At 42.5% G+C, this 16,794-nt stretch overlaps 1 protein-coding gene across 1 annotated transcript in view; it reads right to left on the bottom strand.

Annotated features, from left to right (window-relative positions):
• Nucleotides 1-7,853: 7,853 nt before the first annotated feature.
• The window catches only part of col6a2 (collagen, type VI, alpha 2), a 104,910-nt gene continuing 95,969 nt past the window's right edge, over nucleotides 7,854-16,794 (bottom strand). The window contains exon 35 of the mRNA XM_069936193.1: nucleotides 7,854-12,346. Coding sequence (XP_069792294.1) covers nucleotides 11,739-12,346 — 608 coding nt within the window. The 3' untranslated portion in view covers nucleotides 7,854-11,738. The remainder of the gene's footprint in view (nucleotides 12,347-16,794) is intronic.

Here is a 16,794-nt window from a genome sequence, read left to right as displayed (position 1 = left end):
TTGAATGGCCAATTTACTGGGATGCAAGTGCAAATAAACAGGGATTTCCAAGTCCTCCTGTAGAAACAAGTTCTTCATTTTGTCTTTACAAAAAAAACCCCACAGGATTCTTGTAGTGCGTTTTGGTGAACTCTTAATGCTGTCAGCAGCATGACAACCAAATGTATTAATAGATTTACAATGACAGTTTTTTGCCTTTGAAATGTTGCAGGTCTAAAACTCTGGTTAGACGGCCCTAGGAATATTGCGTTCAGTTTTGGTCTCATTACAGGAAGGATGTGAAAACTATGGGAGAGGGTGCAGAGATTGACCAGGACGTTGTCTGGATTGGACAATGTCTTAAGAGGCAAGATTTACAGAGCTGGGGCTTTTATCTTTGGAGAGAAGAAGGATGAGAGGTGACTTAGGGATCTACAAGATTGAGAAGTATAAATAGGGGGTGGACAGTCAGTACCTTTTCTCCCCAGGGTGAGGGTAGCAGACACTAGAGGACAAAGTGAGTGGAGGAAAGTTTAGAGAGGTCAGGTAATTTTTTTTAAGATGGATAATAGTGGGTGCCTGGACTGTGTTTCTGGGAGGTGGTGGAGGCTGGTACAATAAGGAGATTTAAATCTCTTAGGCATATGGATTGAAGAAAAATACGGGGTTTCATTTTTTGAGTGTGTTTATATAGATCAGCACAACATTATGGGCTGAAGGGCCTGTACTGTGCTGTCACGTTCTGTGTTAAGTCTCTTGTATCATAGCAGAAGGGTGTTAGCACTGGAGGTAGTGTTTAGTGTAAAATTAGGTCGAAAGAAACTTCATCACGGCTTTACAGGGTGAGGGAAGGAACATTACAATTCATAAGTGGCAACAAAAATCTCCTTCTCCGCTGCATAGCCTTGAGTGATAAAGTCTCATCGGAAATGCACACCATCGGCGCGTGGCAAGATGGCGTAAGGAACAGACGTGCCTTCCAGTCCTCTCCTGACTCTTTGTTATTGTTTTGTCTATAAGTGCCCATTAAAACTTTTTCAAAGCCTAGAAATAGTTAGAGGTGTTGAATCAGTTTCTAATGGTACAACTGCTGAAAAAAGTAAAAAAAAAAAGGCAACAGATCGTTAAGAAACTGCATTTCCCGAGGTTATCTGAGCCTACCTGTATACAAGAAGCCAGGACTCAGCGTGGAATGGATCCAGGAAGAGAGGTTTAAGATTCGGCAACGGAGCTCCGCTCTTTATCAGTAGGACTCTTTAAAGATGGCGCCCGGCAGCCCTTGGAACAAAGGGCTAGCCAGGCGCGTGCGCGTGAATTAACGCCCGCTGTGAGCGCTGTCAGTGAATCTTTGACAGCTAGAACAGCTGGGACACTGCCAGCTGAAGACCCGACTCTGAAAAGACATTTACCGATTGATGTAGCGGTGGCGCTGCGAAATGCACCACCAGTAATGAAGACTTCAACAGACATCGATGTAATGAAGGCATTTGATATAATATGGGTTAAGGATAACCCTGGCCATCAGCCTCCAGATACTGCTGAGGAGGTTGTGGCAGGGGTTTCCACAAGCAGTCATACTGTAAGAAAAGCAGTTAAACCAAGGGAAGGAATAGTGGCTACACAGAAACAGCAGGATCCTACTGTGCCTGAATCTATTCCAGTAGATATGCTTATTAAGAATCTTGAATCTAAATTATCCTCTACAATAAAAGAAATAGGTAAGGCTTTAGTTCAAGTTAATACTAAGCTTTATACTTTGGTGGACATTAATACCCAACAGATGGTTGATTATGGAGCTTTTAAGCTTGAAACAAGCGAAAGACTTGATGTTTGTGACCAAGGCATAGTCGAGGTACGAGATCAAATACAAGATGTAATTAAAACAATTGAAACTTTACAAATTCAGAATAAAAATTTAGCGAAAAAGGTTGATTATTTGGAGAATCAATCTAGACGGAATAATACAAAAATTGTTGGTTTGCCAGAAGATATGGAAGATCCAAGAAAATTTTTCACTGAATGAATTCCACAAGTGTTAGGACAAGATAAGTTTCCGGAAGGCTTAATATTGGAACGTGCCCATAGAGTTTTGAGAAGAAAGCCTTTTCCAGGACAAAATCCAAGACCTGTTCTGGTTCGTTGTTTAAATTATTATGATAGAGAGACAATTTTGCGTGTGGCTATAAGAAACGCACAACAAAGAAGATCTCCCTTGATAGTTCAGAACAATCGTGTTTTTTTTAAATCCGGATTTGAGTCAAGAAGTTATGTCTTAACGACGTGAATTTAATCCTGTGAAAGAAGTATTGTGGAAAAAAGGATATAAAGCAACATTTAGATATCCTGCAGTATTGAAGATTTTTCAAGATGGTTATCAACCAAAATTTTTCGATAACCCTAAGGAAGCTATGGACTTTGCTCAATTGTTGCCAATTACGCAATTTCAGGAACGACGTAGTCCACCATGGTCTCCAAGGAGAGTGGAGACGCAAGATGGGAACCGAATTCCAAGAAGAAATGGAAACAATGGTGGTCGGAGTGATAAAGTTGATTAAAAATTTTTTTTTTCTGAGAAAATTTCAGATAATAATGATAATTTAATGTGAAACGGGAGTTGGGAGAGGGAGCTGGGCGGGCATCATTTTCCAGAAGTCATCAGCTACGTGTGAGTTATCTCACACCCAATACCTTGTGGGAGTTACCGCATTGAGCGGTTGAGACAGGAGGAGGTGGTTGCAACCTCCTACCTGTTTTTTTTCATTAATTTTTGGATTAAGGAGTGAAGTCTTTTTTTATTATCTTTAAATTTTTTTTTCTTTCTCTTTTTGTAGTTTTAGGAGGGGATAAGGGGAGGGTGTGTTTTTCTTTTTTTCTCCCTTTTTTTTCTTTTCTTTTTTTTCTCCTCTTTTTCTTTGTGTTATTGTAAGTAATGTCTAAACTTAAGTTTGCCTCTCTTAATGTTCAGGATTTAAATAATCCTATTAAGCGTAAGAAAGTTCTTGCTTACTTAAAAAAATTAAAAGTTGATGTGGCTTTTTTGCAGGAAACTCATTTAACAGATAAGGAACATTTGAAACTTAAACGTGAATGGGTTGGACAAGTTTTCTATTCTTCATTTAATTCAAAGCCGAAAGGAGTGGCAATTCTGGTGCATAAGAATTTACCATTTCAGTTACAGAATGAAGAGAAAAATGGAGAAAGATTATTAAAACTGAATTGTACAATTCTTAATGAGCCTTGGACTCTGCTTGATGTTTGTGCTCCAAATGTTGAAGATACAGCTTTTATTGTAGATGTGTCTTTATTACTTGGACAAACAAATTCCAATGTGATGATTGGGGGAGATTTAAATGTGGTATTGGAGCCTTTATTGGACAAGTATCCAAGAGTAATTAAGAAATCTAAGATGGCAGTACAAGTGACTAATATGATGAAAGATTTGAATTTAGTTGATATCTGGCGAAGACTTAATCCTACAGAGAAAGATTTTTTTTAAATTCTTCACGTCATAATTCCTTTTCAAGAATTGATTATTTTTTAATTTCAACACATTTGCAGGATAAGGTTATATCTGTGGATTATAAGACAAGGTTGGTCTCAGATCATCCATTATTATTATTAGAATATCAGAGTTCACAAGATGTTCAGAGAACTCCAAGATGGAGATTTAACACTATGTTATTACAAAAACCAGAATTTATTAGTTATTTAAAAAAACAAATTGAGGATTTTATTAGTAATTATGTTAACTCTGTTTCTAGTCATTTTGTTTTATGAGACGCAATGAAAGCTTTTTTACGAGGTCAAATTATTAGTTATGCATCTAAAGTAAAGAAAGAGTGAATTAGAGAGATTGAAGATTTAGAGAAAAAGATAACTGTTAGTGAAAAAGAATTTCAAAAAAATGCTACTGAAATGCAAAAGAATCAGTTAACTAATTTAAAATTAAAGTATAATGAATTACAAACATATCGATTTGAATGTTTAATGAATCGAACTAAACATTAGTTTTATGAATGGGGCGAGATACCTCAAAGTTTTATCATGGCAGTTTAAAAAAGAACAATTATCCAGGATTAAACCAGTAATTAGAAAAAAATCGGGTATTACTTTTAGACAAAAAGAAATTAATGAGGAATTTTGCAATTTTTATAAAAAATTATATACGTCTGAGTGTAAAGATGTAAGTGAAGATGCAATTGATTCTTTTTTGAAAAATATCTTTTACAGAAAATGAAATCGAAATGGCCATAAGAGATATGCCAAATGGAAAGGCACCCGGAGAAGATGGGTTCTCTATAGAATTTTATAAAACTTTTTATGTTGATATATCTTCTATTTATAAGAATGTAATACAGCAAATTTATAAAACTTTTCAATTACCTGAATCTTGTTCTAATGCAATAATTGCGGTTATACCAAAAAAAGATAAAGATCCTTTACAGGTTTCTTCTTATCGACCAATATCGTTGTTAAACGTAGATTATAAAATTGTAGCTAAAGTTATGGCTAACAGATTGACTCAATATTTACCTAAAATAATACATAAAGATCAAACAGGATTTATAAAAAACAGAAATGTGTCTGATAATATTTTGCGACTAATTACTTTGATAAATAAATTTAAATTTCAAATGAATTATCCAATAGTGGTTTCATTAGATGCAGAAAAGGCTTTTGATAGAGTGGAATGGAAGTTTTTATTTAAAGTACTTGAGAAATTTTGTTTTGGTTCTTTGTTTATTGGATTGATAAAGGCTTTATATAATAGTTTGAAGGCTAGAGTTGCTGCTAATGGACAGATCTCAGAATCTTTTGATTTAACAAGGCCTACTAGACAAGGATGTCCATTGTCACCTGCTTTATTTGCTATAGTTATTGAACCTTTGGCTCAGTTAATACGTCAAAATGAAAATGTTAAGGGTATGAGAGTTTTGAATGAGGAATATAAGATTAATTTATTTGCAGATGATGTTTTATTATACCTAGTGGACCCTGATATTTCTTTACCAGCAATTCAAGAATCTTTAGAAAATTATGGTCAATTATCTGGCTATAAGGTAAATTGGGCTAAAAGTGAAATTTCGTCAATTTGTAAAGATGATTATTCGATATATAAAAATATTACGAAATTGAAGTGGACAAAACAAATTAAATATTTGGGAATTAATGTCAATACAGAATATCAAGATTTATATTCAATTAATTACCTTCCCTCAATAAAAAAGATTAAACTAGACTTGATTAGGTGGAAGGACTTACCTTTAGGTTTATTGGGGAGGATTAATATTATAAAAATGAATATTTTTCCTCGGATGCAATACTTATTTCAATCAATTCCTTATTTAAAAAAAAAGTTTTTTTAATGATTTATACAAAGCAGTTAGAGAATTTTTATGGAAGGGAAAATTTCCGAGGGTAGCAATGAAAAAATTGATGTGGGACTTTCAATTTGGAGGTTTGAGATTACCTAATTTTCAATATTATTATGAGGCAGCTCAATTTAAATTTCTTAGTGCACTAATGAATATGGAGGATCTGCCCAGCTGGGCAAAGATAGAACTGGCAGTTATTTTAGAAAAATCTCCATATGAATTTTTGTTTCGATGGAATAAAAATTTGTTACAAACTTATGATGTACCAATATTGAAACATTTATTGAATCTATGGACGAGTAAACTTGATAAAATGGGGCTTAAAAATAAATGGTCTGGGCGATTGCCATTATATAATAATCAACTTGTTCCTTTTACGGTCTCCAATATCACTTTGAAACAATGGGAAAGGAATAAAAAACTTAACTGATTGTTTTTTTTGAAGGACATTTTTGTTCTTTTGAGGAATTACAAAGGAAATTTGGTATTAGTGGAAATTCTATATTTGTGTACTATCAGTTAAGATCATTTGTAAAACAGATATGTGGTCGGCAAATGACTTTATTGCCCGAAACTAGCTTTGAGAAATATGTACTTTCAATACCAAAAATGGGGTATATATCTGATTTGTATTTACAATAGCTGAAGAAGATTGGATGGAAATTTGTCAAAACAGTATTTGGAAATTGATTAATGCTAGATTAGTGATGATTAATTATAATTTTATACATCAATTATACTTAACACCAGAAAAATTAAAAAAAATTTGGTCTTAGTAAGTCAGATTGTTGTTTTCATTGTGACCAGACAGCCAGTACTTTTTTACATACTGTCTGGTCCTGTGACCGATTGCAACAGTTTTGGAAAGGTATTCAATCTATATTTAATAGATTATATAATATTTGTGTTGTATTAGATCCTGATATATTTTTATTAGGGAATATGCAATCATTAATTGACTTAGGATTAAATAATTATCAGATTTCTTTTATCTATTTAGTGGCCAAGAAATGTATAGCGTCTACTTGGAAAGATAGAAATATATTAACTTTGGACAGGGGGTATTTAGAGATGAAGTCTTGTTTAATTATGGAAAGGATATCTTTTTCAATCCAAGATAAGATGTCTTTTTATAAGTTGAAGTGGACTTCATTTGTTAAGTATATGCAATTAAGTTTGATTTAAGAATGCTCTTAGATGTGATATTTTAGATCTGATAAATCTTTTTTAAATTATTTTTATTTGTCATATTTTTCTTTTTTTTGTGTTTTTTTAATACATAATATTAATTTTACTAATTCCACTTTATTTTGGGGAGGGGAAGGGTGGGTTTTTATATATATATATATTTTTTTTTTTAGTTCTTGTATATGTAGGGGGGGTTAGATTGAATTAAGTTAGGTTATTAATGTTGTATTGTAATTATATTATTTTATTTTATATTTTTTCTTTAAATGTAATCTTTCTTTTTATTCCTGTGATAAGACCTTTAAATAAAGTTTTAAAAAAAGGAAATGCACACCATTTTAGATGAATTCTGCTTTGTGGGCAGCATGGTTAGCGTGAACCAGGGTTCGAATCCGACACTGTCTGCGAGAGGTTTGTACGTGTTCCCAGTGACCTGCGTGGGTTTCCTCCGGGTGCTCTGGATTCCTCCCACCCTCCAGAAATGCATGGGGTTGGTGGGGGGGGGGGGGAGGTTAATTGGATGCCACTAGGTTTCATGTGTCAGAAGGGCCTTCCACTGACATTCACTCAGAGATAAGAAAGCAACAGTGGGCAAAGGCCAGGAGAGGAGAGAGGAGGGTTCCAGCAAAGACGAGGGGGGGGGGGGGGGAGAAGAATGATTGAAAGGAGACAGTCAGTCGTGAGAGAGCTTGGATGTACCCTAGTTGAGAGGAGGATACTGGTTGAGGCATGAGTGGGACAATTAAATGCCCCCGCCACACTCACAATAGAAGCGTACAGTAGTGCAGCTAGTTGAGCCCGCTGCCATGCATTTCCACAAAGTTGGGCTTGATCCTCACCTTGAGTGCTGTGTAGAGGTTGCAACTTCTCCCCACTTGCACTCTTGGGTTTCCTTCACCCCCTCTCCCCCCCCCCCCCCCCCAGGACTGGAAATGGCAAGTGGCTACTGAAAATCTCCCCTTGTGTGTTGGTGAAATCTGGGAAGGCGATGGCCAGAATGTCAGAGGACAGAAAGGGAGCAGTGTAGGGACAGCACGGACACGGTGGGCCAAATGGCCTGCTCCTTTGCTGTCCCTCACCATGACTATCCATGTCTTCATATATATATTGGGCAGCAGACAATGATCAGCTAGCAAGTATTCCCAGTCTCCTGCACAAACATGAACACACACAAACAAACACCACACATATACATCACACGCCACACTCACACACACATACACAAACATACATGCACACAAATGCTTATTCACACACAATATGCACACACATGTTCACACACACAACACACATACACACAACAAGCAGAGATGTTTGGAAAAAATCCATTTATTTATTTTGTATTCAGTACAGAATTATTCAAATTTGGATGCAGCAGACTGTATGAAATACATTTGTGGAATGACTGGTGAGGACTATTTCAATGCAAAAAAAAAAATCTCTAGAAATATATATTACAAAGCTGTGGCTCTCCAATAGAGACCAGGGACAGCCCACCAGGACTTGGAGATAAATGATAGCTACTTCACCCATTAAATCCCACGAGCTGCACGGTGCGAATGGGGCCTCATGGAGCTGGGCACCAGGGAAGAGAACTGAGCTGATACCAGAGCAGAGATGGGCACCGTGGCCAAGAATTGAGCTTGGCACCAGGACAGAGCTTGGCTGAGAACTGAACCGGCACCAGAGCACAGTGGCCAAGAATTCAGCTGGCACTAGGGCAGAGCTGGGCTGAGAACTGAGCTAGCACCAGGGCAGAGCTGGGCACCACAGCAGAGCTTGGCACCATGGCTGAGAACCGAGCTGGCACCACGGCAGAGCTTGGCACCATGGCTGAGAACTGAGCTGACACCAGAGCAGAGCAGAACTGCGCTGACACCAGAGCAGAGCTGGACTGAGAATGAGCTGGCCCTGAGAACTGACCCTTTCTGTATAGCTCAGAGGTGGGGAGGTGAAGGCAAGGGAGTGGGAACCTGCTGTCAACATTCAGATCATGACCACCAGTCACAGAACCCCTCCAGTAACCCAATTCGCAGAGCCAGCAACTGGGAACAGGTTGTCCGGTGAGGGGGAGGGTGTGCTTTAAATTAACCCAATAATTCAGCAAGGGATGGACACTTCTGGCCACAAAATCTTATGAGTACAACAAAGGCCCTGGCAGAGCTCCCCAGCATGTGAGAGAGCTAAAGTCCCGGATACATCTTACTCAATGGAACTGCCTCCATTTCTTTGACCAGGTCCTCTCCAAGTGGGAAAGTCCTTTCATTACATTCTCTATACTTTCTCCAGTCCCACACTCAAACGTGCCGGAGAAACTCAGCAGGTCACATGGCATCCATGGCAAGTAAAAGGTCACCAATGTTTCAGGTCAGGTGATGCTCAACTTCCTGTGAATGCTGCGTGACCTGCTGAGGTTCTCCAGTGTGCTTGTCTATTGCACATGACCTCAGCATTTGCAGACCTTCTCATCCAACAACATGCAGAGACTACCACTACCTGCAGCCTGTCAAGCCCCACATTCAAACCACCCCCCCCCCCCCCCACCCTACCCCAGAGGCACCTTTGGAAACTTAAATGTGTGGAGGGCATCAATTGATTGCAAAGTTTAGAGGGTCCACTCATTTCTGTAAAGCTCCCACTATTTTTAAAATTAATTTTTTTTACAGTAACCCCCCACCCCCGTATCCGGCACCTATGATGATTGGAAGATGCCGGATAAGCATATTTTCCGGTTGCCTGAGGTTGTCCGTTGAGTGATTGGCAAACTAATTGTCAAGCATGCCAACTTTAAACATCCATATTTTTTACCTATTTATTTTCCACAATCGTGTTGCTGGTTGCTTGAGGCTATCAGTTGCTTGAATTCTGGATAACAGGGCTTTTACTGTATTTCTAACACAGTAGAAGACAATTCTGATTCTTAAAACCCATGCCGCCTAATTATCCCGCAACCTTGTATGTTTTTGGAACATGGGAGGAAACCAGAGCAGCCAGAGAAAACCCACAGAGTCTCGGGGAGAAGCACGCAAACTCCTTGCAGTCAGTTCTGGATTTGAACCCAGGTGATGGCTTATTTTTGGAGTGAGCATTCTTGCGCCAGTGCACCTGATGCCCGCACTGGATGGGAGGAAGGAAGCCCGATGATAGAGAAGGATGGGCCCAGCTCCCAGGCACGAGTGCTCCACCACAGCCCTCGCGCAGACTCTGCCCAGTGAGAGGACGTTTAGAGGGGTTGTCAGCATTGTAGTGCATCTGAACCACAAGCCCACTTGCTCAGTGCATCACCTGCAGGCATGAACGTGTCCTTCTGCACCTAAAATAATTAAGAGATTCAGGGCAGCATGACTGAGATTGACGTGGTGTTCTTTGGCTCCAAGCCATGGCAGATTCTTTAAGTGGTGGGGACTGGATTAGCCAGGCAGGTTGTGCTGAATGACTGATTCCACACCAGACACACTGGGATCCGGGAAAAGAGCCAAGGTCACCTTGGCTGCAGCTAGGCTTGCAGTGGGCCCTATTCTCTACGCGTACGCGCTTGAGAAACTCAACAGGTCACGCAGTGTCCATAGGAAGCAAAGGGTGACCAATGTTTTGGGCCTGATACATTGGCTACCCTTTACCTCCTGTGGATGTACCCGACAAAAGGCCCAGGCCCGTAACATTGGCTACCCTTTATTTCCCAGGGATACTGCGCGACCTGCTGAGTTTCTCCAGCACACTTGCGCACGTCGGCAGACATTGTTTAACAGTATTCTCCACACCCTTCTACCCAATTATAATGGGCTGCAAACTCTCTGTAGCCCTGTGTCAGGTATTTCTCCACAGTCCTCCAGCCTACGTGAGAGTGGCTTGGTGGGGCAATGCTGGTGCATCAGGACAGTGGTGCTGGCTATTGCATGATCTCCTTGCATGTTTTTTTGCAAAGGTGTTGGGAAGATGGTGTGGGTTCATCCACAGGATGCTGGAGTTTGCCTGTGGTATTAACCCTCTTAAGGTTTTCCATAGGAAGGCAGTGAGGATGATAGGAAGCTTGAATCCACAGGGGGATGGCCTCTACCCAAAACCTTGGTTTCCTAATTTGCTTGGAGAGCTCCGAGTCCACAGTGCACACTTCAATGACAGAGGTTAAAACAAAAACATTCACAAAAACAGACTGCCCGGGGCAGCAAGCTGTGGCACATGGGAGAGAAGAATATTCTGCTCTTCAACAAACAGCAGCGTTAAGAGTCCTGAGGGATTGGCCCCTCCATCTCCACGAATTTGCTAAAAGCTCCCCCTGCATTTCCAGGAGTTTCCTAAAAGCAATGGGATTGACCCCTGCTTTTCCAGGAATTTCCCAAAAGCTCCAGGATTGCAGCCTGCATCTCCAGGAATTTCCTTTAAAACTCCAAGAGTTCCCTACATCTACAGGAGTTTTGTAACAACAAGTTCAGGATAGTCCCCGTGTCCCCAGAAATGTCCTATTTAACCTCCAAGAATTCCCTGCATCTCCAGGAATTTCCTACAAGCGCCAGGATTGTGCCCAGAGCCTCCAAGTGTTTCCATATTTAAGACCCGGGATTTCCCCAGCACCTCTAGGAACTTTCTAAACACTCCAGGAATTTCAGAAAAGCTCAGGCTTGTTTTGACGTCTCCAGGACTGGCCCTGGCATTGTCAGGAGATCCGCGCAGGTGAGCCCACGGGGCTGGGGGGGGGGGGCGGGGCGCGGAGGGAGGGGGTATTGAGTGAGGCGCGATCTTGGTTTAAAAATAAGAAATTTAAAAAAAACAATGTCCTCTGAACAAATTATATTCTCATCTGGTGGAAAGGAAAACATTTGACAGTGGTAGCGGGGGGGGGGGGGGGTGTTGGGAGCTGACTTTTCCAGCAGGCACGGGGGTGCTGCCAGGGGCACAGACCTACTGAGCGACATACAGGATTTGGGTCACTGTGAGGAAGGGCCTGTGGAACCAGGACTCTGGGGAAAATGTCCTCAGCAGGTCTTGAGCCCTGAGCAGTAAGTGTACAAAATGGTAGGAAGGAATGAAGATGAAAACAAAAAACTAATTGGATGAATATACAAAAAGAAAGCACCTTGTTTGATCTTTTCCTGAATAACATAAACTAATATAAAAAGGTACGGGGGGGGGGGGGGTGGATTGCAGACCTTACACCGACCTTCTGAAGGAGGGGAGGGTGTTCAAATGTGAAGTCCTTCAACAGATCCACCTGTAGAGTCTCTCAAAGAAGCTGGGCTGCAGGATCTGGGAGTAGTCATCAGCCCGGTAGATGGCGGCCCTCTCCCCTAAGCCAATCTGCAGCAGGACATCCATGTCCACGTCGCCACCCACTGCTATCACCGTGGGCACCACATTGTGCTTGCGCATGGCGTCCACCGCTTCCCCCAGGCTCCTATTGCCGCTGGTGCCATCCGTTATGAAGAGGAAGGAGAGCTCGGCCCCCAAGCGGGTCGCTTGGGGGCCGGAGCCAGGTCTCTGGACCAGGTTGTGGATGCCGTAGATGATGGCCGAGCCCACATTGGACGCGGAGTCCAGGTACTTCATGTTGGCCAGGGAGTCAATGATCTCGGTCAAGTTGTGGCTGAGGCCGAAGACCAGCTGCTGCTCCGATTCGCTACCGTACTGAAGGAGGGCCAGTCGGGCCCTCATGCCTTCGTGGTCATTCCTGGCCAGCGGCAAGGTGGTAGCCACCTTCTGCACAAACTCCCGCACCTGCCGGAAGCCGGCCTCGCCCATCCTCTCCGAGCCGTCGATCATGAAGACCAGCTCCACTGGACGCTGTGTGCATGGCGCCACGGCCAACTCTGGGTGAGACAAGATGATTACGTCAGCTCTGGCTAGATATTTTTCCTTTTAAAGTATTTTTATTGATTTTAATAAAGAACTTATACAAACAAAAAGGGGACAATTCAATAAGATATATGGACAGTTATACAAACTAAATAAGATATTCCATGTATCACTAATAGATATAAATTGTAAATCATATCCATAATTTATATTCTGAATAGTACAGTGAAACTCCAATTTTATGCACCCCAATTTAACGCGAATTCGGATATAATGCAATGAGCCAATGGACTTGGGCGCCAGGCTCCCGACAGGTTTGGGGACCTGGGGAAAGACACGGCAGTTCCAGCATGGACGCAAACTGGTTTAAAATTAGACGCTCCGACACTTCAAACTCAAGTACTGGATCACTGGGTCACGTAAGTGTGCCCTCGCATCGCAGGGAAGTTCAAAACACTATGACGCAGAAGTGTAGAAGTGTCTCAACCCAGCAAAGGTCGAGATCACCCGTCTGGCACCTGTTACTCTGAACGACTACAGGGCAAGTGCTCGCTACACGAATGAGGGTCTTGCTGTCTCAGACCGCGTTTAATCAATGCTTCTGAGCGACGTTAGGCTGTGACATCCAGTGTGGCGCACTTTATTTGCTGCCTGCCGGAAAAACTGCCCTTTCTGGTTTACTAAAAACTTATTTCAACTGTAAAAGCAATGATTTCATTGAAACCCTGATTTAGCACGACCCTGCTTTCTTCGCGATGAGATTTTATGGACCCTAATAAGTGCATTATAACGGGGCTACATTTTTTTTGGAATAATGGGTTGACTTTTAAATAATTTTTAAGACGTACAGCACAGTAACAGGCCCTTCCAGCCCACAAGCCCGCACCACTTAAATACCCCAATAAACCCAAGAACCACTACTCCTCCACCCCGTACCTTTTTGAACGGTGGGAGCACCCGGAGAAAACCCACACAGACACAGGGAGAATGTACAAACCACTGACAGGCAGTGCAGGATTTGCTAGTGTTGTAATAGCATTTCACTAACCTATGGCCAATTCCCCCAACCCCCCTCCTCCCTTCCCATGCCCAAATTTTAAACCAAAAAAAAAGCTATCTGCCCATAGGTTGGAATGAATGCAAACCCTTCTTCATTCTTGGAAGCCATTCTTGAAGTTTTAAAGCCACTGTTATGATCCGAATAAAGCAGGATTTGGGTAAGCATCAATGGGATCATGTCCAGATCATCTGTTTTAGTGGCACAATTACATTTCCCCACCTTTCATTCTCTCAGAGGAAATAGTTTCTCCATATCTGCTCTAAAGGTGGTGCGTCAGCCAAGAAGAATCTGGCTGCTCTCAGTGGATAGGCCACACCCTCTTGTCTGTCCAATCCTGACATTTCCCGACATTTCTATCCGACTGATCATCAACTTCCAGAGTTGGCTGCCGGTGAGAGCTCCAGGTCCATCCCCCCAAGTTGTGAGAGGAGGCACATCCCCTGCCGCAGGCACCAAGCAGCATCATGGCACCCCGAGGGGGTAAGCCGCTTCCTTCCACACACCCTATCAGGTTTCCAAAGCCTCGTCCGCTTTCAATCAAATTCCAGACCCTGGGAAGAAACGCAACTGTTCCTCGTCATCGAAGTCCGCAGAGAGCTGGCAACTTTCTCGGCTGTGAGCCCTCCTTCCCCAAGGTCAATCTGTCCATTGTGAAGGTGCAGAGCCCATAATTGCTTTAGAGGTAGTCTGGGAAATAAAAGCTTCACCCTGCCTCCATATTGCAGCTCTTCAAGTGCACAGGCAAACCGTACAATCGCTTTGCAATTATTTCCTGTTTCAGACTACCAGTTACTGTCTGGTCTATTTATCACAGATCTTCCCTCTAATTGAATCCGCCAGTATAGAGTCATACAGCATGGAAACAGGCTCAACATGCCCACATCGATCAAAATGCCCCACCCACACGAGTACTGTCTGCCCATGTTTGGCCCATATCCCTCCAAGCCCACCTTACACATGCATCTACCCAATTTCCTTTCAAACATTGTAATGGCTCCTGTCTCAACCACCTCCCATTTCTGACACCCACCACCGTCTGGGTAAAAACATTACCCCTCAGAGTTGCTGATAAATCTATCCCCCCCACCTTAAACCCATGTGCACTGGTCACCAATTTCCCGACTCTGAGCAAAATACTCATGTACACCTCTATGAGGCCACCCTTCATCCTCCTGTTCTCCGAGGAATAAAGCCTGAGTCCACGGAATCTCCCCCTAGAATTTAGGCTCCCGAGTCCTGGCAACATCCCTGTAAATCTCCTCTTCCCCCATCTTCAGCTTGACGACATCTTTCCTGCAGCATGGTGACCAAAACCGAACAACTCGGGGCTTCACCAACAAATACAACGTGACCTCCCAACTTCTGTACTCTGACCAATGAAGGACAGGTAGACCATTCTATCTACCCATGACGACACTTTCAAGATACTATGCACCTGCACTCCTCAATCACCCCCATTCGCTGTGTCGGTCCTACCCATGTTAAGACCTCCCAAAATGTAACACCTCGCCTTTCTCTGCATTAAATTCCATCAACCAGTCCCCCGGCCAATGGATCAAGCAATGCTAGGCAACTGTCTTCTCCTTCTCCAATACCATCGCATTTTTCATCTGCCAATCATATCATGAACCTATCATTTGGTGCTTCAGTCAACGCAGCTTCCTGGATAAACTTGGATCATGTGACTTCAGAAATGACCAAACAATGACTAGTTGAGGCTCAAGTACAGATCCTGAGGGCAAACGAAAGACAATGGATAAGGGCCAATTCTGCTCATCGCATTTTTCATTGATCAAAGAATTCCCCTCTGCTGAATCAATCTTTTGTCCTCAATTCCACGAGCTTTAATATTCTGCCAAATAAATTCTAGACATAAAGCCAACCCTTCAATGCTTTGAAAAAAATAACTGTGGCTTGGGTGAGGGCAGGACATGCACTTTTCAAATCCATGTCCACCTCCGCCGATCAGCTCCAAACTTTCTAGCACCGCTCCAACTCTAAACTCGCCTCAGGCTGAGATCGGACTGACTGCCTGCAATTTTCACATCCCTGTCTCCCGCCTGTTTTAGATAACAATTAAAAAAGGGCCGTTCTTAATATCAAGCAGGCGTTGGCAGAATAATGATGACAAAATTTGCCTTTCATTTCCTCCTTCTCCTTTCACCATCTGCTTCAGATCAGCTGTCGGAGGTGGGGGGGGGGGGAGGGGGAGATACAGCACAATTATTTAGACAGACATACAAGCCCTTCTGGTCCATGAGCCCATGCTGCCCAATTACACCCAATTGATCTGCAACCCCAGTACAATTTGAAGGGTGAGAGGAAACCGGAGCATCTGGAGGAAACCCACACAGACACGGATAGACAGCACTGGATTCAAACCCAGGTCGCGAGTGCTGTAATAGCATTGGTTACTGTACTAGCATTGTTACTGTACTAGCATTGTTACTGTACTAGCATTGTTACTGTACTAGCATTGTTACTGTACTAGCATTGTTACTGTACTAGCATTGTTACTGTACTAGCATTGTTACTGTACTAGCATTGGTAACTGTACTAGCATTGGTAACTGTACTAGCATTGGTAACTGTAATAGCATTGGTAACTGTAATAGCATTGGTTACTGTAATAGCATTGGTTACTATTACCCTGGGATTTGAATTAAGATTTTGAGAAGCAAGGTATGAATTTGGAAAAGCCAAACTCCCAAACAGCTATCAAATGAGTGTAAACCAGCTGAATAATGTTAAAGAGACGCTTGCAAGAGAACATCACACAGCAGCTGGTACACACTTGACCAGAGCGTGTTTCTGGTTTATTGAGGACATGTGTCCTCTCTGGGAATCCTTACTTCAGTTTCTATGACAGATATTTCCCTAGCCAAGGGATCTCATCTTGAACATTAAAGGCTTATGGATTTCATCCCCCACCATCTTTCTCTTTCAAAGGGCCAGGCAAGTTTTTAAACAATTGGCACCTTGCCTTGCAGGAGAGTGGGGATGGGAGGTTGGGCAGCTCACCATGGCAGAGAGGGTGGGCACAACACTCCTTCCTGACAGCCCGCATCAAATTCCTGGTTTGATGGCAGCAGCGATATTTGGTGACCCGGCCTCCGCTTGCCCTTGCTCCCACAGTTTTAGAAAAGAAAGGAACGAGGCCAATCACGTCCCAGCCGAGGCCACAACCAGACCCCGGCGAGGCCAGAAGCAACCCTGGACCGGAGGACCTCTTTACTCAATGGCACTCATGAAACCACTCTACCAGTTTGGGACCCATTTCCGAAGCTCAGATTCAACTTTGCTCGTCAGCGGTGAAGCATCAGGGACCTTGTCCGACTGCCACCCCCATCTCCTTTCCAGTGGGACATGGACCGATTATTAGGGCCTCCAAGAGTGAGCGCCA

Source organism: Narcine bancroftii, chromosome 4, assembly GCF_036971445.1.
Source record: "Narcine bancroftii isolate sNarBan1 chromosome 4, sNarBan1.hap1, whole genome shotgun sequence".
In the NCBI taxonomy this organism is placed as follows: domain Eukaryota; kingdom Metazoa; phylum Chordata; class Chondrichthyes; order Torpediniformes; family Narcinidae; genus Narcine; species Narcine bancroftii.
This window is presented reverse-complemented; position numbering and strand designations above follow the sequence as displayed.